This window comes from Procambarus clarkii, chromosome 71 (genome assembly GCF_040958095.1).
Source record: "Procambarus clarkii isolate CNS0578487 chromosome 71, FALCON_Pclarkii_2.0, whole genome shotgun sequence".
Lineage (NCBI taxonomy): Eukaryota > Metazoa > Arthropoda > Malacostraca > Decapoda > Cambaridae > Procambarus > Procambarus clarkii.
Window position 1 is genome coordinate 18,585,361 of NC_091220.1, and position 21,310 is coordinate 18,606,670.

A 21,310-nucleotide genomic window follows, 5' to 3' on the forward strand; every position below is an offset into this window, starting at 1 on the left:
AGCAGACTAAGACATTCAACTTGGATAGTTTCTACGTTCATTTCTTGACTTGTCAGTTTACAAAATGTAATGTTTGTGTTGAAGAACTTGATGTTTATTCAGTTGAAAAAACAGTGATTGAGTACTGTATATAGGCCTACAATACAATATGTACACCTACATTGTGCATACGGTAAGTGTTCTTGGCACAACTCAATTGAAGTATCTTGCAATCCACTCCTTTGCAGCAATTTGATCTGGGAATGGCATCCAGACAGGGATTCAAACACTGGCAGTAGACAAAATCCCATTTGATGATAATTGCATAGTTAGCAATTACAACAATAGCAAGGTTTCTGTGGGGAGCCCCATTGGCTCCCTCAAGCCGATGGGGCACATACTGATTAAGTGCCACATTACTTAGGGTCATCAGTCACAGAGTTCTTATATGCCTAGTGGGGACCAGAGCCAGAACCACCAGGAGCCCCCCTCACAGAGGTGCAGGGAGCAATGGCTCATGAACACTTTACATGTAAAGTTTATCTTGCCATTGCCCAGGGAAGCCCCCAGAAAGGTAGGCGAATGAAAACAGAGTACTGCCTGGTTGGAAAATGCGATCTACGCCCTCAAAACAACAAAAGAACTCCCCCACAAAGAAAAACTAACAAAACTTAGTCCAATTAACCCCCTGCTCATTAGTGCCACCCTCCCCCAAGCTGGGTCACCACCTCCCAGTTCTTGAAGGATAAAAGCTGCCGACTGGAGGGAAAAGGAAAGGGGAGTGCCAGAGAGCCTCTGGGGCTCGCCCAGAAACTGGCGTTTCATTACATTCAGCGCTGGGATTTTTCTTGGGTTTTTGGTTAACTACTGTACTGTACATCCATGTACAGTACAGTAGATGTGTTATAAATCAGACTTACACAATTGGTATAAAGAGCAGGCAGTAATAATGAAAATTAGCAAATGACTATGACTGCAGTAGCCATGGAGTGACACAAATGATGATGACTGCATTTTGAGGTTTAATGAATGTGTAATATTGTATGTTCTTCAGTAAAGGCAATGCTCATTCCTTGACTGTTACACAATATTTCTCAATTCTTTTAATTAAGTTTTCTGTACAAAATAAGTGTCTTCAAGTTTAGTTATGCTTTTAACAACTTGACATATACCTGTATCTCTCATTGACAACTTGCACATGCTTGCAGATCAACGCCAAGACAGAGTTGGCACTCAGGTACAACGACATCTCACCGTTGGAAAACCACCATTGTTCTGTTGCGTTTACTGTCTTGGAGAGGAACGAGTGCAATATATTTAGGTAAATAATTTATAAATTTGTCATTTTCCTTGTTTGGATATAAAAATCTCTAGTATTTTCCTGTTTAGAAATGGATATATCACTTGAGAAAAAGGAAGCCTCTTAAGTATTTTCAAGGTTACCTTAGCCCAGGGCGAGACTTTTTTTGCATGATCACCCATCCACTTACTAGCTAGACAAAATGGTGCTTAACTTGACTGTACTGCTGAGACAACATTTTGTTGTGGTATAGCAGAATCAATTTCTAAATACTGTATAGTGTTTTTGCTGTTGAAAGACCAATATTGAACTGTCTGACAATTCAGGACAAAGTCAGAGGTTCTGTACCATCGACTCTAACTACAGTACAGTATTGAATCTGGTTATCAGACATATCTATCAATATACTCTATACACAGAGTATATTTCTGGGTATATTCCATATTCCATTTATTGCTGGGTATATTCCATATTGCATAGAGTATATTCCAAATGCTTTGCTGGTGGAATAAAAGAAAATGCATAGTTATATTAATACTAAAGAAAATACAATAGTTACATTACTGAATGTCGCCTCCACTAAATATCCATTAAAGTAAAAAAATCTTTCTAGCCAAATTTATTCTGCAATAAATCTTACAAAAATATGCAATATATAAATTGATAAGCAGATCATATTATGGAGAAAACATGGCACTGATAAATATATAACAAATTCCATTATTAAACAAGATTAATTCATAAATGTAATGAAATTTCCCTTTTCTGGGAGTGTCCACCCTCAGTAGCTCTTCAAGCTTAAGTGCTGTTCTTGTCAAGCCTTAGGGAGATACACTAAGCCCCAGAGCCCCATCCTTGCCAACAAAGACCACAACTAGAATCTGGCTCTCAGAGAAATCACATTATCACATTAACGTGATTTGATTGTGTATTGAAGTCAGAGTTAGAACCTACTGGTCGATGGAGCCCGAGTGCAAGGGGAAATTGTATGAAACCCTGATTAGGCTTCAGTGGAAGTCTCGGGATCCTCGTGGGGGCAGTAGCACTCCAGGTTGCAATTCTTTTTACCATGTCATGGTACAGTTGACTAGAGCGTGTCTGGAAACACCCAGTGCATAGGTTCGAACACCCATCAAAGCTCTTGTGGATTTGTTCACTAATTGGATCATTGTAACCAACCTAACAATGATGTACCTGACCACCACCAGGTGGCAGCCCAGGTCATCTGGGATCCCAGACTGCCAGCCCCCATTTCCGAGCCCTGCAAACAAAACCTCTCCATTCCACACAGGAGAATGGAACATGGTGGGGGACAGGGAGCTACTGAAGGTCCCAACAGAAAGAATGATTCATTACATTCCACATTTGATATCTATGAAGGCCCCCTCGGAAGCTCTCAAAGCTAATTTGCAATGGTGCTTCAGCTGAGACAGTCTGCATTTCTGAAAAGGAACAAATCCATAAACAAAACTGCAGCCAGGGCTTACCCATAGGAGAAGACTGCAGAAGAGGAGGGCCCAGGGTAGAGGGGCACCTGTGATATACCAAACACCTAAACAAAACAAGTGCAGCTGGGCTGAGGGATACGCCAAGCAAAGCTAAAGGTCGGTTCCTATGTAGACCTCAGAACAAGCCCAAAACTCAAACAGCAGCCAAGCAGCCAGGCAACACAGAGCATAGGAATGAGGTCAGACCAATGGCTGGCCAAAATTACAGGGCACAGAGGGATGCTAGGCAAGAGTCCCGAGTGCAGGGAACCTCTAAACCCAGGGGCCTATAGTCCCAGGAATCAGTCACCAGATCTGAATACCCAGAGGAATTCCAGGCCTCTAGGTCAGTAGGCAAAGCAATGTCAACCACAATACAGCATCCAGCATCTAAATGTGAAGTCAAACCAACTGAACCCGAGCTCAGAACTTGGGGGCCAGAGCAAAGTCCCCTATACCAAGGCACGCAACCCAGAAAATGCCAGACTTGTGAGCAATGGGCACCATGCCCAGGAAGAACTGGATACCCTGGCTTGAAGTGTTGTATCATGTGGCCCAAAAGTGTCTGGAAACATGGCCCAAGAAAGACTGGGTAAACGGTACAGGCAAGCTTACCGGAATCTCTGGTATAACCTTAGCTGCCACCCGGTGGCAGTCGGGTGTGTCACTATTAGGATGTTTACACTTTACACTTTAGCAGCAAGCATTTACCCTGTTACCAGAGGGTGCTTAATTTTCTTCAGAATTGCTTTGCTTTGTTGCATTTTACTTTCTGATGGGACTTTTTCTCAGTTTTGGGTTGAGCTTTGATCTCCAGGCTGCCCTCGCCTAGTAGCGTGAGCCAAATTCTGGTCTTAGCTGCCGGTAAGCAAGGTTGGGTCTTGGAGGCTTAGAGCATCTCCCTACGACTCGGCTGAACTAGCACGAGACTCACGAAGCTACTGAGGGCAATAAAAGTACAGTACTTCCCAATAAAAGTAGCAAAACCACTTTGCCAATGGTTCTTTAATGAACTTAACACTTTTTACCAACAGTGGAGAACCCAGAAACTTGCTTAATAAATAAAAACATGTTATATTGTATATACCCAAAAAATTTAAAATAATTACTGTGACTGTGTATTCATGTGTGTACAAAGAATAACCAGAGTTTAGGTAGTGGGAATTAGAGCACAACTTGCCTTAGAGAATATACATAGATGAAGAACAAAAAGGCTTAAATATGAATAATGTGTTTATATAAAGTTTACATTTTTGTGTCAGACTTTTTAAATTTTGTATGCATATGATTATGCACGTGATGCCCTCCACACATCCACTCATGTGCTGCCCTCCACACATCCACTCATGTGCTGCCCTCCACACATCCACTCATGTGCTGCCCTCCACACATCCACTCATGTGCTGCCCTCCACACATCCACTCATGTGCTGCCCTCCACACATCCACTCATGTGCTGCCCTCCACACATCCACTCATGTGCTGCCCTCCACACATCCACTCATGTGCTGCCCTCCACACATCCACTCATGTGCTGCCCTCCACACATCCACTTATGTGATGCCCTCCACACATCCACTTATGTGCTGCCCTCCACACATCCACTTATGTGCTGCCCTCCACACATCCACTTATGTGCTGCCCTCCACACATCCACTTATGTGCTGCCCTCCACACATCCACTAATGTGCTGCCCTCCACACATCCACTAATGTGCTGCCCTCCACACATCCACTTATGTGCTGCCCTCCACACATCCACTTATGTGCTGCCCTCCACACATCCACTTATGTGCTGCCCTCCACACATCCACTAATGTGCTGCCCTCCACACATCCACTAATGTGCTGCCCTCCACACATCCACTTATGTGCTGCCCTCCACACATCCACTTATGTGCTGCCCTCCACACATCCACTAATGTGATGCCCTCCACACATCCACTCATGTGCTGCCCTCCACACATCCACTTATGTGATGCCCTCCACACATCCACTCATGTGCTGCCCTCCACACATCCACTCATGTGCTGCCCTCCACACATCCACTCATGTGCTGCCCTCCACACATCCACTTATGTGCTGCCCTCCACACACCCACTCATGTGCTGCCCTCCACACATCCACTTATGTGCTGCCCTCCACACATCCACTCATGTGCTGCCCTCCACACATCCACTTATGTGCTGCCCTCCACACATCCACTTATGTGCTGCCCTCCACACATCCACTCATGTGCTGCCCTCCACACATCCACTCATGTGCTGCCCTCCACACATCCACTCATGTGCTGCCCTCCACACATCCACTCATGTGCTGCCCTCCACACATCCACTCATGTGCTGCCCTCCACACATCCACTCATGTGCTGCCCTCCAAGTATTGAGATTTCAAGAGTTGACAGCACTAGTGAAACAATACATGTGAGTAATGATAGAAATATATGGTGTGTAATCTGCATACAACACTTTGACTTGAATGCAAGAAATAGGTTTTAACACATTTGTTTTGCATGTACAGTGTAATATACTGTATTGCATTATTTTAATTTGGTTGATTGGTTCTAGTGGTAAGATTGGCTTGTGTATGTATTACAGGAATGTGTCGGCAGAAGACTACAAGAAGATAAGGGAGGGAATGATTCGGTGCATCCTAGCGACGGACATGGCACGCCACAATGAGATTCTTTCCGACTTCCGTGAGATAATACCAGAGTTCGACTTTGAGAACAGAGCTCATATCAATCTTGTATGTCCAATTTTTGTTCTTTGTGAGGAAGTGATAAGGAACTTGTGCACAAGCATATACAGCAATGTGTTTTCCAGGGATTCTGGGATGTCCTCCTCAGTAGCTCCCTGAGCTGAGCACTGGTCCAGCTAAGTCTTAAGGGAATGCACAAGGCCATAGAGGCCCATTCTTGTTTACCAAGACCCAGGACCAGAATCGAGTTCACTCTTGAGTCAAGGTGAACTTAAAAATCTGAGATCAACCCAAAAATAAGAAAAAGACAACAGAAAGCATAAATGGAACCAAACAAGCATCTTCTTGAAGAAAATTGGATACTCAAAAGTAATGAACCAAATGATCGTTGCTGTGGGGTCAACACAATTCCCGTGATGCCATAAAGTAGTAACCCAGGTCTGCTGGGATTCCAACAGCCTGTCCCCCTCACTCACTTGCAAAGCCATTGCATAAGGGCATAGAACCTGAGTTAAGTTCATGCTGAAGCAAAGTGATGTTGGATATCTCTGGAGCATTAGTCCTGTCAGGTCCATTGCTTTATTATTTCCTTTCTCCTTCATGATTTTATTTACTATTATCCACATTGCATACGTCCTAGCTTTAGATGTGACTGTGTGCCAGGAACCCCAAGAGAAGTTTGGGTTCCTCCTCTACAAACTGACTCTTCATCAATTGCCTCATTTCTGAGTTGCACACCATGTGTTCCTCGCTGCAGGGTCTCTTATGGGGAGTGTAGTCATCTGTGATTGTGTTGCGATCACACATGGACCTGCTCCTTGTGCACATTTTAGTTTTTATAGTGGGCTCGAAGCCTACCTGCTGGCTTCTGCTGGCCCCAGGTTATTGAGCCCTTGAAGCTCACCTATGGTGGAGTGGTAAGATCAGTAGCTTCTGTCCCTGGCCATATTTCACCTATCTCTTTTGTGGCGTGTTTAAAGGTCAGCTGTATTTTAATTAGGTCTGAGGACTTGCTATCCTGGGATATTTGATTGTCTTTATTTCCTATTTATTGCTGGGCTTACTTTACCTCTTCACTTGGATGCATTTTCAGGTGCTGGGTTTGTGGCCCGGCTCTCACACAGCAGGTTACCGTTGTCTCATCTCCAACTGTGTTTGGCATTCAGTGAGGCCTACCTTGGATCATTCTCCAGAATCTGTGCCATGTGTTCTTTCAGGATCCATCTCTGTATTATGTATGGGTTGCCACCTGTTACAGCTAGTCTTATTATTCAGTTTTTTTGCACTTCTGCCCCATGAGGGCTTGGCGCATGCCCTTGTCTTCTGCCAACTTTTTTGCATGGTTCAGCTTTAGCCACATTTTTTGTCCTGCTCCTCTGTCAAGGCACTTTTATGAGTTAGCTTGGGGAGGCTGGTGGCAAGGGCTGCCACCTAGCAGTGGTTAGTTGCATCGGTGTCTGGAAGTTTACCGCCTCAGCAATGATAAGTTTACCTCGTTAGCACTGCTTAGCTCATTTTCTTCAAGCAGTTGCTTGTTTTGTTGCACTTATGCTTTCTGGGGCTTGTTTTGTATTGGTATTGGGCTGATCTTTGATCCCCAAGCTCCTCTCACCTCAAAGTGCCAGATTCTGGCCCTGGCTCCTAATAGGCAAGGATTGGTCTCCGAGGCCTGATGCATCACCCTAATGCTTGGCTGGACCAGCACTTGTCATGGGAGACTATTGAGGACCCACCAGAATAGGGCGTTTCATTACATTGTGCTTGATATTTTATTACTAGTAAGGACAACAGTTGTTTCCATGCTTAAAGTGCTCAAAATAAACAAAAAGAATAAATCTTTTATTTGCAAAGGAATACATAAAAGAATATTACAGAGTACATTTTTTCAAAGCCCTTCTATATTCATTGCATTTTTGCAATTCTTAAAACTAACAAGATGGTCATATTATACAGTATATGTCAATATATAATGTTTTACATTGTAAATATTAGACAATACCAAATTGTATATGAAACATGTACCTTGCATCTCTTGATATAATGTATTGGACAACTTCCAACATTTCCAGAATTATTGATTTTGACCAATTTTATATTTTGTATTTTTTCCATAAATTTTGAGTAAACTTTATCCTACTTAAAATGAGAATTCCAATTTGTCTCTCTTTAGACAATCAAATTGTAAACAAACACTACAAGAAAACATTACAAAATAAAAAAAAATAAAAAGATTTCATAAATGCTTGTGAAAATAACTGTCCTTTTTTTATACATATAGAGTACGGAATAAAACAAAGACTAGGATGTTACTTTTGTAGAATAAAGATGTATTTCAATATGTTAGTGACAGTTTATCCTCTCATTTTCAGCTTCACATGATTTTGATCAAAGTTGCAGACATTAGCAATGAAGCTCGACCTCTGGACATTGCCGAGCCCTGGCTGGAGTGTCTGATGCAGGTATGTTGTCGGGTAGTCTGGACAGTGAGACCAGGGACCAGATTCACCAAGCACTTACGCAAGCACTTACGAACGTGTACATCTTTCCTCAATCTTTGACGGCTTTAGTTACATTTATTAAACAGTTTACAAGCATGAAAACTTCCCATTCAACTATTGTTATTGTTATAAGCAGCCTCCTGGTGCTTTGAAGCTCATTAACTGTTTAATAATTGAAAACAAAGCCGCCAAAGATTGAGAAAAGATGTACAGGTTCGTAAGTGCTTGCGTAAGTGCTTTCGTGAATCTGGCCCCAGGTCTAACTTAACTGAAATCTGGGCCCTACGTGTTGATTGTGGGTACTAACACAGGTGACAGTAAGCGTAGGTGGCCAGGAAGGCCAACTGGTGCTTAGCAAGAGCCCATCTCTGGCACTCACCTTTGATAAAAAGTGTTTGGAGGGGCTTTAAATTGTTATATATTTACTGTATCTGAATTTACCTGAGGGCCATGATCCCTAGTGGCCTCAATGAACACAGGGAGGCCTGAGGATTTTTATTCCAATAGAATTTTGAACTACCTTGAGGTGTTTCTGGGGGCTTAGCGTCCCAGCGGCCCGGTCATGGACCTGGCTGAAAACTAGAGTACAGTCTTGACAAGTAGGTGATTCCATGTGCTTATTACCTTATAGGTATTAAGTGGAGGGGATTAAGTGTTCCAGTGAAACTTACGCACCAGGTACCACCGTGCAGGGACCACGTGAAATATTGCTTGCAGCACTATGCGTGCAAGTTGCTGTGCAAGAATGTACCACATAACATATTTACTTTCAAAACCCATTGTGCCTTATACTGCCTTATACATAGGACATTGCAGATCTTACTTTATGGACATCTGAATATGATAGCCTAGGAAAAGCATCCTTTGAAAACTTTTGCAACTAGGTTAAATACAAATTTTATTTTAGTTAAGTTTATGTAATAAAGTTCAATTCTTTTATAGGAGTTTTTCAACCAGAGTGACCTGGAAAAGCTGGAGGGCCTGCCAGTGTCTCCTTTCATGGACCGGGAGAAGGTGACGAAGCCCTCGTCCCAGTGCTCCTTTATTGGCTTTGTTCTCTTGCCACTTTTTGAAGCACTCGGAAAAGTTCTGCCTGAGCTCGATGTAAGACAATTAACTTTACTTAAGTAGTTTTAGTAAGAAAAATCACTGCTATGTAAATATCATGTACTTCTTCCAATAAATGTTTGTTGAACTCTGATTAACTTTAGGAAAAGTCTTTGAACAGTACACTTAATTCTGTTGATATTGGATGTACACACACTTCACCAATAGCTTATAAGGAGATAAAGTCCTCCATGAAACGGCCAGAGAAGAATCTATGAGTTGGTATCACACCAAACCTGTCTCTTGAAGCCCACACAAAAAAGATCAAATCAGCAGTGTATGAGAGTGAGGCTGTCTAATATCAAAACTGCCTTTAGAAATTTGTGTAAGGAATCATTTATAATAATAATAATAATGATAATAATAATATTTTATTTAGGAAAAGTACATACATAGATGCAGTTACATTCTGATTGATTTATCGATAGAGCTAGTACATACAATACCTAAAGCCACTAGTATGCATAGCATTTCGGGCAATTTAGAACCTTATACACAACATATGTCAGACCAATGCTAGAATATGCGGCTCCAGCATGAAATCCATACCTTGTCGAGCATAAAACTAAGTTGAAGAAGGTTCAAAGGTATGCCGAAAGACTAATTCCAGAACTACGAGGTATGAGTTATAAGAAAAAGGCTGCGTGAATTCCACCTCGTATTGCTAGAGGATAGAAGAATAAGGGGAGACATGATTACCACATACAAAATTCTCAGGTGAATTGACAGGGTTAGATAAATGGAGATAATTTAACATGTGTACTCACACAAGGGGGGACAAGTAAAAACTGAGTACACAAATGAGCCACAGATACATTAGAAAGAAATTTTTCAGTGTCAGAGTAGTAATAAATAGAAGTGGCGTGGTGGAGGCAGATTCCAGTTTCAAATGTAGATATGATAGGCTCGGAAACCTGTACACCAGTTGATTGACAGTTGAGAGGTGGGACCACAGAGCCAGAGCTGAAGCACAACTAGGTGAGTGTATACACACACTCGCTCTTCACCAACAGGTTATGTGTAGGAATTTCTATGGCTTTATTACCCCACGAGTGAAAAAGCATGCACTTTTGTCCAATAGTGTGGCTTGTTGATCTTGATGCACAAACCCAATGTACCTTCTCGTATGCCTGTCAGTCGGGCCAGTCTGTCTCCATCCATCCACCCAACCCGTCTTGCCCTCCACCTGCTAACCCCGCCTGCCTGCCGGCAGTCAGCCACCTACCCACCCACCCTGCCAGCCATCCCACCTGCCCACTCTGCCCATCTACCTGTCCACCAGTCAGCCACCAATCCATCTACCCCACCTGCCTGCCAGTCTAATCCATCTACCCACTAGCCAACCAGTCTACCTGCCCAACCCCCTCTCCTGCCTGCCTTCCTGCTAACCAGTTATCCATCCATCCAGCCAGCCCACCCACTTACCAGCCAGTTATCCATCCAGCCAGCCCACCCACTTACCAGCCAGCCCACCCACTAACCAGCCAGTTATCCATCCAGCCAGCCCACCCACTTACCAGCCAGCCCACCCACTTACCAGCCAGCCCACCCACTTACCAGCCAGTTAACCAGCCAGTCAGCCCACCCACTTACCAGCCAGTTATCCATCCAGCCAGCCCACCCACTTACCAGCCAGTTATCCATCCAGTCAGCCCACCCACTTACCAGCCAGTTATCCATCCAGTCAGCCCACCCACTTACCAGCCAGTTATCCATCCAGTCAGCCCACCCACTTACCAGCCAGTTAACCATCCAGTCAGCCCACCCACTTACCAGCCAGTTATCCATCCAGTCAGCCCACCCACTTACCAGCCAGTTAACCAGCCATCCAGCCCACCCACTTACCAGCCAGTTAACCAGCCATCCAGCCCACCCACTTACCAGCCAGTTAACCAGGTAGCCAGCCCACCCACTTACCAGCCAGCCATCCAGCCAGCCCACCCACTTACCAGCCAGTTAACCAGGCAGCCAGCCCACCCAATTGCCAGCCATCCAGCCAGCCTACCCACCATCCAACCTGTTGCTCTCCTAAATATGACTAAACAGTTACCGACATTTTAAAACCTCTGGATTTGGCTGAGCCCTGGATTTAATGACCTGGGTACAGCCCCATATAGGTCCTCCCACATAAATTCACCCATGCTCCTTGCACTGGCACCATTACCACAGCCACCACACAAATTGGCATTATCATACGAGTCATAAATGAGTATTTATGACTCGTATGGTTGCTTCAGTAAGATTGGGAGATGACACGGGTAGTGGTGGTGGTAATCCTGGCAACGGCAATGACCTGTGAGGCTACAGCATGTGTGGCGCTCACCCTGTACAGGACACGCTCGCTGTATTGTCTTCATCCATGTCTGTATCACTTTTATCGGATACTTGTGTTAGGTCTTTATCGTGCCTTGATTCCTCGATACAGTATCGCTATCCTTTCCTTCTTCAAACAATACTGTCCCAATTTCCCCTTCAGACAGCGATCTTTCAACACAGGGGATTGGGAGCTGGAGGCACATGCATCAGCCATTGTTGCTCAATCAGAGCTGAGCCTACCTGCGGCCCAAGGGGCATGCTGGAAATTTTTTCTATATGACTGCCGCTCACTGGAAACCTCAGGCCTCCATCTCATAACCAACCCACTGCGTGCGCATTTTGAATCTTACTATATCCTAACATCGCTATGAAATCGAGCGGCACACTGACATACTGTGTTTTGTCAAGTGGTGCAGTAAAGTGGTTAATAAAGTACACTATTTTAACCCCTGGGCTGCTCAACTGTTAATAGCTGACAAACCCCATGGTGTGCAAGAAAACAAAAATCACCCCAGAACTACATCAACTCTCGTATCAGGAACAGTTGAGGGCCACAGGACTAACCACACTACAAACCAGACATGACAGGGCTGATCTCACCAAATCCTTTAAAATAATGAACAAGCCGAAACGTATTAATCCAGACCAGTTCTTTAAAAGGTCAAATGTAACACATACAAGAGCTAGGAGCTTCAAGCTCCATGAGCCATAATGTAGGACAGGAAATGTTTTTTCACTTGTATGATTATAAACCCATGGAACAATGGGAAGCCTTTGACAGTCTGGCGGCTTTCTGTCCCCATTGAGGCCACTAGAGATTTTAGCCCCTGGGTAAAGTATATGCACATGCAAGCACTCAATTCACCAATAGATCATGTGCTGACGCAGATGTACACTCACATTTCATTAACAGCTTATGTAACACATCTTTAGCTTCCGACTAGACATGCCTATATATATAATCACTTCTCTCTTTATGCCATAGACTGTCTCATGCTAATTATAGTCCATCGTTCTTCCACCATCCCATTTTTCTCTCTCCACATTCACTTCTCTGATAATTCTTACAACCTTGTGTATTTTTATCATTAAATATAGTTTGTGTTTTCAGGAATAAAAATTATGTGGGATATTGCCTTTTTTCAGAGTCATGTTGAATATGAGGATACTAAGTTTGATATTTGGAGAGGCATTATCTTTTCCATAAATATAAGCTGATAAATTTCTTCTTTTATATCTTAAATTGACTGAGGCATATAAAGTAACTTCAATTCACATGTGTTGCAATAAGAACTTCACTAATGAATTTTAATGAAAGCCTATATCTGTGTAAGGATAAATTTGCTAGTTTAATTTTTCAGGAATTAATAATCCAGCCAGTGAAGTATGCCCTGGACCACTACCGAACACTCAATGAAGCATCCAAGAAAACTTCACAAGAGCTAGCGATGGTTCAGTCACCAGAGGAAGAACAACAGCCTCAGAGTCCAAATAGCCCGTTGTCTCAAGATAATACAAAAAAAATAGTTCACAAGACAGAAAGCTTTCACAGTCTGGGGAGTCGAGCATCGTCACGAGCCTCATTCTATCGCTCCAATACTGTTGACTGTGGAGATGTTGAGATAGATGATGCCAACTTGACAGAGACTGAAGTTGACGTGAGTGAAAGAACATCTAGATTCAAAATTGCGACCGATATTCATAAATCGCCTTCTAGAAGAAATAGTTCTGAACGCCGCAACAGTGTAGGCGGGAGGTCAAGTTGTGAGAGAACCATATCTCCCAGAGCACTGGAAGATCGACTCTTGCCTCATGCAGAGGCCAGAATTGAACCTGAAGATAATGAATCACTTCCCGAGAAATACGAAAAAGAATCTTCTATATTTGCACGTCTAAAAATTTTCTCTGAACGTCTCTCAAGTGATAGGGATAAGAATCTCAATGGTTCGGCTCCTTTTGGAAAGGGAAGCACGAGGCATAAACAAGGTGGTCTGCAGGGTGTGCTCAAACGAACTAGAAGTAGGTCCGAGCCTGCAAAAGACCGACCCCACAGAACGTTTCATATAACTCGACCTAGAATTAGTTTCGGGATAAACACCCAGAAGCCACAAAGTGAAGAAAACATGTTGAGTTGCCATGAGAAAGAGATTTCAAAAGAAAAAAATGTAGAGTATGTTTCTGATGAAATTCCTTCAACTGGTGAAATCAAAACTTCTACCTCCTTCGAACTTTTAGAACAAAAAAAAAAGCTGTGCGTGTTAAAAGATGCTCAACTGTCGCCAACACTTTCAGAAAAGTGTGCATTATCCTCGAACTCAATTCTTAAGAATAAAGGGTTCAGCCTTTCTTTAGACGTACTTCCTCGAAAAAATGGTCGCTCTAGGAGGCCCAATGGTGATGAAATTCAGACTTCTGAAAACACCCCAGGTGGTTCAGAAGATGACCTTCTAGTGGAGACAAAAATACCACAGGTGGATGAAGCCAACAGACACAATCAACATCAATCGGTGCTCAACCAAACCAGAGGCATAAGACAAACTGACAAGTTACCTCTCGTTTACTATGATTCTCCAAAGAACTCCAAAAAGAAGCCCGAGTCTGCAAGGTACTTACTATTCAAGCCATTCTCCCTTAGAAAAAAATCTCCAACTAAAGATGAAGGGATAAAGCACAAAGATAATGACTCCCACAGTCCCACTGTAGAGAAATTATGACACGTGGGAATATGTTCATGCATTTAAATTTTATACTATAATGACCACTGCAATCCCAGCTACTTTGAAAGTGTTTCAAGAACCTATCAAGCTGTATAATATCAAACTCAGTGGTAGTTGTACTAATGTATAACATTAGTTCCACCTTACATGTTTTTCTTAACAAAAGCCACATGGTTAAGTATGACTAGCTTTGGATTTTCCTGAAAATACATGTAGCAGACCGATTCTAATGTTATCTTACAGGTAGAGCACATTTTAGAAGTTGGATAAGCCACAGACCTCAGGAACAACTACTGTATTCGGGAAATACATAAGAGACTGATAGATTCATAATTTACCACTGATGCTTGTCAATTTATTTGAATTAAAATCAGCATAGCTGTTAAATTTGTGTTCTGAATGCAGTGTGAAACCTTTGGTGTATTTGACACACAATTATGCTCGCAGGACTCATCTTATAATTGCAGTGGGAAATGTCAGGGATTTCATGGGATATAGTTTTACTTTTTTACGCATTGGATTATATTTTCCCTACATATCAAATTACCTCTTTAAGATATAGCTCATATATTGGTGTCGTGGAGAATCCTATGACTGAGCTGGACATTGGTCATACCAGATCACAACGTTACTGTCACACACTGAGGATTCTGAGCCATGTTATGTATGTGCCAAAAGTCTCGTTACTACCTATTATATATCAGTATTTTTCCAAACTTTTGGATACCTATGTATATAAGACGTATAGAATTTAATCTGAATAAGATATTTATAATTAGGTATTGCAGAATTCTACAAATTAGAAAACAAGTTTGTATGTCTAGGATGTTATATTTGTGCTTTTATTCATATTGAAAATTAAAGATCAATATTTTTATTAAAGTATACTGTGTATATATGTAATCCAGGTGTAATCATGTTTTCCAGTGTCTTGATATTTTATTTTCTGTACCAAAGACAAATGAAGGCTAACTTTCTTGTCTCGTGTTGGGAATGGAAGCCACAGAATTTAAGTGTGCAATTGTTAGAGGCTTTGCTAAAGTTGAGAATGAGTGAGTGTGGAGGTGTTAGTGTACCATGATGATGATAAGCTACAGACATTTTGTTTTAACCAGACACTGTAAAAACTCAGTGGAAGAGTGAATGACTCGCATTCATATTACCCTACAGTGGTTCACTTACCTCATGATTGCTGTCCTGAACGGCATTTATTTTTCCTGGAAATCTCCATAAGTCTTTTATTGAATCTTAAATAAAACAAGTGGGGTATTAGGCCAACATGTATAGTTTTGAATTCTGTTTCATTACAGTATCTTTGTTTCTGAATTGCATGGAGTGATTAGTTAAATTGTCAGGTAATGATTGTAGAGGAATATTATGTACCCTCTTGCACCATTTGAAATCAGGAATGTTGTCCAGATAGTTCCTAAATGTTGGGGTGTAACCTGTTGTTTAGAGAAACTGTTGATGCTTGTTCTCTCACCAAGTTGGTCTTCCCTTATCTGTAGAAAAACAAATGTGTTTGTAATTTGTTTAAACCTCATCTAAAAAAAAATTGTTTTATGGGTTTGTATAATAACCAGTTTCCTTGATGTTTATATATTTAATGGTAATATCAGTGTTATGTGAAAAAATTATGAAAACTATTCAGCAATTGTTGTTGTGCTGAAGATTAATAAACTTATTCAGTGAATGAAATGAAAGTGTTTAGTTAGGGATTTTTTAATGTTATGAAATTGAAGAATAAGTGTTGTGAACAATGCTAGATAGAATGGAGGATTTTACTACCATTATCCATGTGAAATGTAGCGTGCATCCTGTAGTAGCCTTTCTTAACACGACAAATATTACTGAGCCCTTGGATATTATTAGTGCTTACTAAAGACCATACTAGTTCATTGTACTTACTAGTTCTTGTGACTCACGACAGCCACACTGCTTTGGTTGTCATAGAGGCAGGTTCTCTATATTTACAGTCATTAAAGAATTATGTTAATGTTGTCCTTAATGTAGACCGTAGGGTAGGTAAATTATTGTTAATATTGTGGGATGACACGTATGGTCTTAGTTAGCATTGCCATGGCAAGAAGTTAAGCCTTTATATTCCTTTATGACCAAATGTACCCCTACATAATGTACAGATGTGTAAAAAATATATAATTTATGTTTTTTATTCCATGTTTTAAACCTTACAGCAAAAGAGATATAACTACAGTGGTACCTCGCATAACGAATTTAATCCGTTCCATGTTTGTCATGTGAAACGGACGTCATACAAAACGAGTGTCCCCCCATGTAACCAGTGTGATGCACTTTATTTATTTATTTATGCATATACAAGAATGTACATAAGGAATGTGAGGATACAAATATGATAATTAGTCTTGTAAAGCCACTAGCACGTGCAGTGTTTCGGGCAGGTCCTTAATCTAAGAAAATTTTAAGGAGGTAAATACTTGCAAAATTTATAGACAAAAAAATGATAACAGATTACATGAAATGAAAAAAAAGATGAGAGAAAATTGTAGGTACAGTATATTAAAGCACATAGGTAGCTAAGATTGATTGCAATGACAGCTTGAATGATAGTTGACAAAAATTGGTAGGCACAATACAGCAGAAACAATATAAGATTGATTGCAATGACAGCTTGAATGGTAGTTGACAAAAATTGGTAGTCACAATACAGCATATGGCTAGCACATAAAAGAAGACAGCAATGAACACAATGATAAGGTTGTTTGATATTACATAAAAATTAGGAGATTAGGTAACACTAGGTACAGAGCAAATTTAAAGCTCAGTGTAGGAAACTAAGAAGATGAAGTTAGGTACTTTTTGGTTTTGCTTTTAAATAAGGCAAAAGTTTTACAGTTTTTCAATTCACTAGGGAGTGAGTTCCATAGACTAGGTCCCTTAATTTGCATAGGGTGTTTACACAGATTAAGTTTGACCCTGGGGATATCAAAGAGATTTATTTCTGGTGTGGTGATGTTCCGAACCTTAATGGAATCTGACCCATATATCAATCAGGTCAATCCATGTGTTGCGTTTCCAAAAGGGTCGTCCATGTTAGAATCGGTGAACGCCCTAGTAATATTGTTGAAAACATCTTAATAACTTATTAAACCAAAGGTCTTTTTATGTCAGAAGAACGGCAGAAACTGGATCTATATATGAAAACTCTTTCAGGACAAAATTTAAAGTAAAACTAAAGATATTTGTAGTTGTATAAAAGTTGCATTTTTCATCGGTCGTAGAGCCGGAAATCTGCAATATTCATCTCAGAACAATGCTTATTTCACGCAGAATCGTTAATAAACGTAAGATTTTTATACGTCTCAAGAAAGATAGAAACATAATCTTCATTTTAAATGCCTTACCATGGGCATATTTGTATTTAAAGCGAAGATACGTGTATTTTTCTAATCGGCGAGCTCCGATCCTGCACAGATCGAGCAACGGAGTAACTCTCTCAGAACAATGCTTATTTCACGTAAATTCGTTAATAAACGCAAATGTTTTTATATGTGTTGAGAAAGATAGAAATATAAGCTTTATTTTAAATACTTTACCATAGATATATATAAAGTTCAAATGAAGATACATGTCTTTTAATAATCGCCGAGCTCCGACCCCGCACAGACTGATCGACAGAGCAACTCTCTCTCAGAACAATGCTTATTTTACGTAAATTCATTAATAAACACATATGTTTTATATGTCTCAAGAAAGATAGAAATATAAGCTTCATTTTAAATACTTTAACATAGACATATATAAAGCTCAAGTGAAGATACATACGTTTTTATAGTGGCATTCAGTAGCTTGTCGGTCATGGAATGCAGAAGCCTACGCACTTGCCAATATAGTGTGTAATTAACAAAGATACGCTTATAAAGCCTAAAATATTATATGCCTTCAGAAAGACAGAGATATGCTCGTTATTGTGAGTGCACCAAAGGAAATATATCTTGTTGGAGGACAAAGATATATCAATTCTAAAATAAGTTTCGACTCTCGCTCGGGCGAGAGATAGCGCGACTCTCGCCCCATCTATTGGAGATTCTGTTCACCTAATGACCCAAAGCTACTCAAAGCCTCCTAGCATTACTTAAATAATGAAGAAATATGGTATATTTATTCACTATAATGTTGGTGCTTAATGCAGAACACGAGAAAACATATATTTACTAAAAAATAATATACTTCCATTATGAAATAAGTAAATATGTGGCCTCATAGGAAGTCAACGGTCCAGGTGTCAATGTTGTGGAGCGACTTATCCAAGATATATTGTTGTCTGGAAAGTGTTTGTTGGCATATCAACCTTCTGTACACAGTGATCCAGTCGTCGCACTTCTCTCCTTAAATGATCGCAAATTTAGTTTATTATATTAACAAGTAGAATACGTATTTCTAATAATATCTAACATAACTAGCCAGAAAATATTTAAGACTTATTGAAAAATACATGTCTGGAAGTTAAATCGACTTCATAGAACAATAGTGTTGGTCTATACTAATCGTTATTCGTTAGTATGCGTTCGCTACTTAAAACATTTACTGTACTGATGTAAAATCTCCCATGTCTCTTCGCACATGGAACACCGAACCTTACACACTCTCTGATATATTGTTTAATTAATAGAGATTCACTAATAAAGCTTATAATTGTATATTTCTGCTTCTCTGATGACATTAAAAGCAAAGATATATGCATTTTGATAGTTACAAAGACAGCTCTTTAACACGGGTGGAACACGAACAAGGGGAACTTAGTACCCAAATGAGCCACAGAGATATTAGAAAGAATTTTTTCAGTGTCAGAGTAGTTAACAAATGGAATGTATTAAGCAGTGATGTGGTGGAGGCTGACTCCATACACAATTTCAAATGTAGATGTGATAGAGCCCAATAGGCTCAGGAACCTGTACACCTGTTGATTGACGGTTGAGAGTCGGGACCAAAGAACCAAAGCTCAACCCCTGCAAGCACAAATTAGGTGAGTACAACTAGGTGAATACAGCTGAGGGGCGGGACCAAACAGCTGAAGCTCAATTCCCTACGCATAACTAGGCGAGTCCATAGGAATTACTGTTTGTCGTGGCGCCATCTATGTTTTGACAGCAGTACTACTAATGTTCCCACGTTATGTGATGATCGCTATACGGGTGTTGCGGTCAGTTGCTCTTCTATATATGTTTATGGACAACGTAGGTGATTTGAGGCAATTTGCGGCCAGAGTGAAATAGTATCCACGCGGTGAGTGATGGAGGAGGATATATACTGCTGTGTACTCGACCAGCGGGTGAGAGGTAAGTTATATCGAACAATTATGGGGAATAGATGGGTTATTTTAAGCGTAGAATGTCAGGTAACCGGTAACTACACAGATGGGGTAGTGTTTTTTTAAGTCTTTATTTACTAAAGTGGAACATTACATTATGCCTTTAGCTGAACAAGTCTACTGGTGGGGGAAGTAGAGGGGTTTTATGAAAGTATTTTACCTAAATATTTGTATTTGGTTAACTAGTTCAGCCGTTACCAGGGAGGGTGTTCCTTAAATCTAATATAAAAATTCTAGCCGGACAAAGTGATTAAATAAAGAAATTGAATAGAACGAAGTGGTTTGCCAGGGTGCTTAACATTTAGTTTAGTTCACTTACTATGCAGCCCATGCTTAAAGAATGCAAGTTTATCATATTGAATTTACCGTAGTTTTACTGCATTTAATATACCGTTTTTACCCTATTTAATTATGTCGGGTAAAGGCCGGTCGTGGAAAGTTCCTAATATAGCAAGTTTTAAAGGAAAAATTTGAGTAAACTTTAACGCTTAAGTTAGTGACCAATTAGCTTAGTCTATTGTGAGGAAAGTTACTAGAATGTAACATTGCAAGTGCCATTTCTCTACTCTTTTTGAGAAACATGACTAGATACATGAATCGTATAGTTTTATTACTAAATGTTCATGGATTAGGTTGCATAGTTGAGGAAATAGTGATAAGGTTTGTGATTTTGTGTACCTTGACTTCAGCAGAGATTTTGATAGTGACGCAAAATTGATAGGGGCTCGGATCATTGGGAATGCTGACTGAAGTTGATTAGGTCATGGCTATACCAAAGGAAATTAGTATAAATGGGGTTAAGTTGGGAGAATTGTTGTAAGTAGTGCCTAAAAGCTCTCCTTGGACCTCGGGTATTCGCAAGATTATGGTTAAGACTGCAATAGTTGCAGAATTGGCAAATAAAAAATACCGATGCCCTATATAGTTTTTGAAATGGTTAAGACTACCAGATGCAGTTTAATGCTGACAAATGTAAGGTTAGGGGGCTAGGTAAAGATGATAGATGGTGTAGATTGTTAAGAGTATTAAATTTGTTGCAGGTGGTAAATTGTCCCCGAGGTGGCACTGCTCTCCAGCCTGGGATGTTGATTGGTTAGTCTTCAACTGCCTCCCAACATGGTAGTGAGGTCCTGAGCTGACATGCAGTGAGGAACGTGGAAAGTTTCCTGAATTGGCACATGGTATGCCTCCCTTTCAAACCAGCAGCTGGCACAAATGTTCCAGCTAACATCAGAATAGTGGATGAAGCCCACACTAAAATGTAAGTGGTACAGTAAATGGACACCCCACCCCCTCTTGACACTGAACAGTTGGGGGGGGGGGTTATGTTGAAATTGTGAAAATTGTAATGTGGGGCATTAGATCTTAAACAGCATAGTTGAGGGTGTTTTATTAATAATTTTAATGAAATATAAATCTTGTTTAGTTAACATTAAATGTTTGTTAAATAAGCTTTAATATATAAATGTATAACGCTTAAGGGTAATCATGAGTCAAATAAAATGGCAGGAAAATTTTTGTTCTAAGTGATGGTATTTTTCCCTTGAAAGTAAAAAAAATATTAAATGTTTACTTTAGCTTGGTTTTAAATCTATATAGTTTTCCAGAATGTGGTTTGGAAAGTCCAGAAGTCCCTCTGTCAGTTGGAAGAGTTAATTACAGAATCAGGCGAGTTGTAGTAAAGGTTAATCTGAATAGATTTGCATCAAAGTAAAAACATAGTAATAACTTAAACAATATAGCATTGGCTAAAGATAAATGTAAATTGGCATTGAAGTGCAGTTGTGGATAGTTTCTCGAATGACATTTACTGAAACTTGGCAAATTGATGCCATATATATTTATATTGCTAAATTAGA

General features: G+C 40.5%; 1 protein-coding gene across 4 annotated transcripts in view; it reads left to right on the forward strand.

Annotated features, from left to right (window-relative positions):
• The window catches only part of LOC123745649 (high affinity cGMP-specific 3',5'-cyclic phosphodiesterase 9A), a 147,217-nt gene extending 130,943 nt beyond the window's left edge, over window positions 1-16,274 (forward strand). For all 4 annotated transcript variants that reach the window (XM_069312188.1, XM_069312189.1, XM_069312191.1 and 1 more), the window contains 5 exons: window positions 1,188-1,300; window positions 5,361-5,511; window positions 7,833-7,922; window positions 8,904-9,065; window positions 12,746-16,274. In XM_069312188.1, coding sequence (XP_069168289.1) covers window positions 1,188-1,300; window positions 5,361-5,511; window positions 7,833-7,922; window positions 8,904-9,065; window positions 12,746-14,098 — 1,869 coding nt within the window. In that variant the 3' untranslated portion in view covers window positions 14,099-16,274. The remainder of the gene's footprint in view (window positions 1-1,187; window positions 1,301-5,360; window positions 5,512-7,832; window positions 7,923-8,903; window positions 9,066-12,745) is intronic.
• The last annotated feature ends 5,036 nt before the right edge of the window (window positions 16,275-21,310 follow it).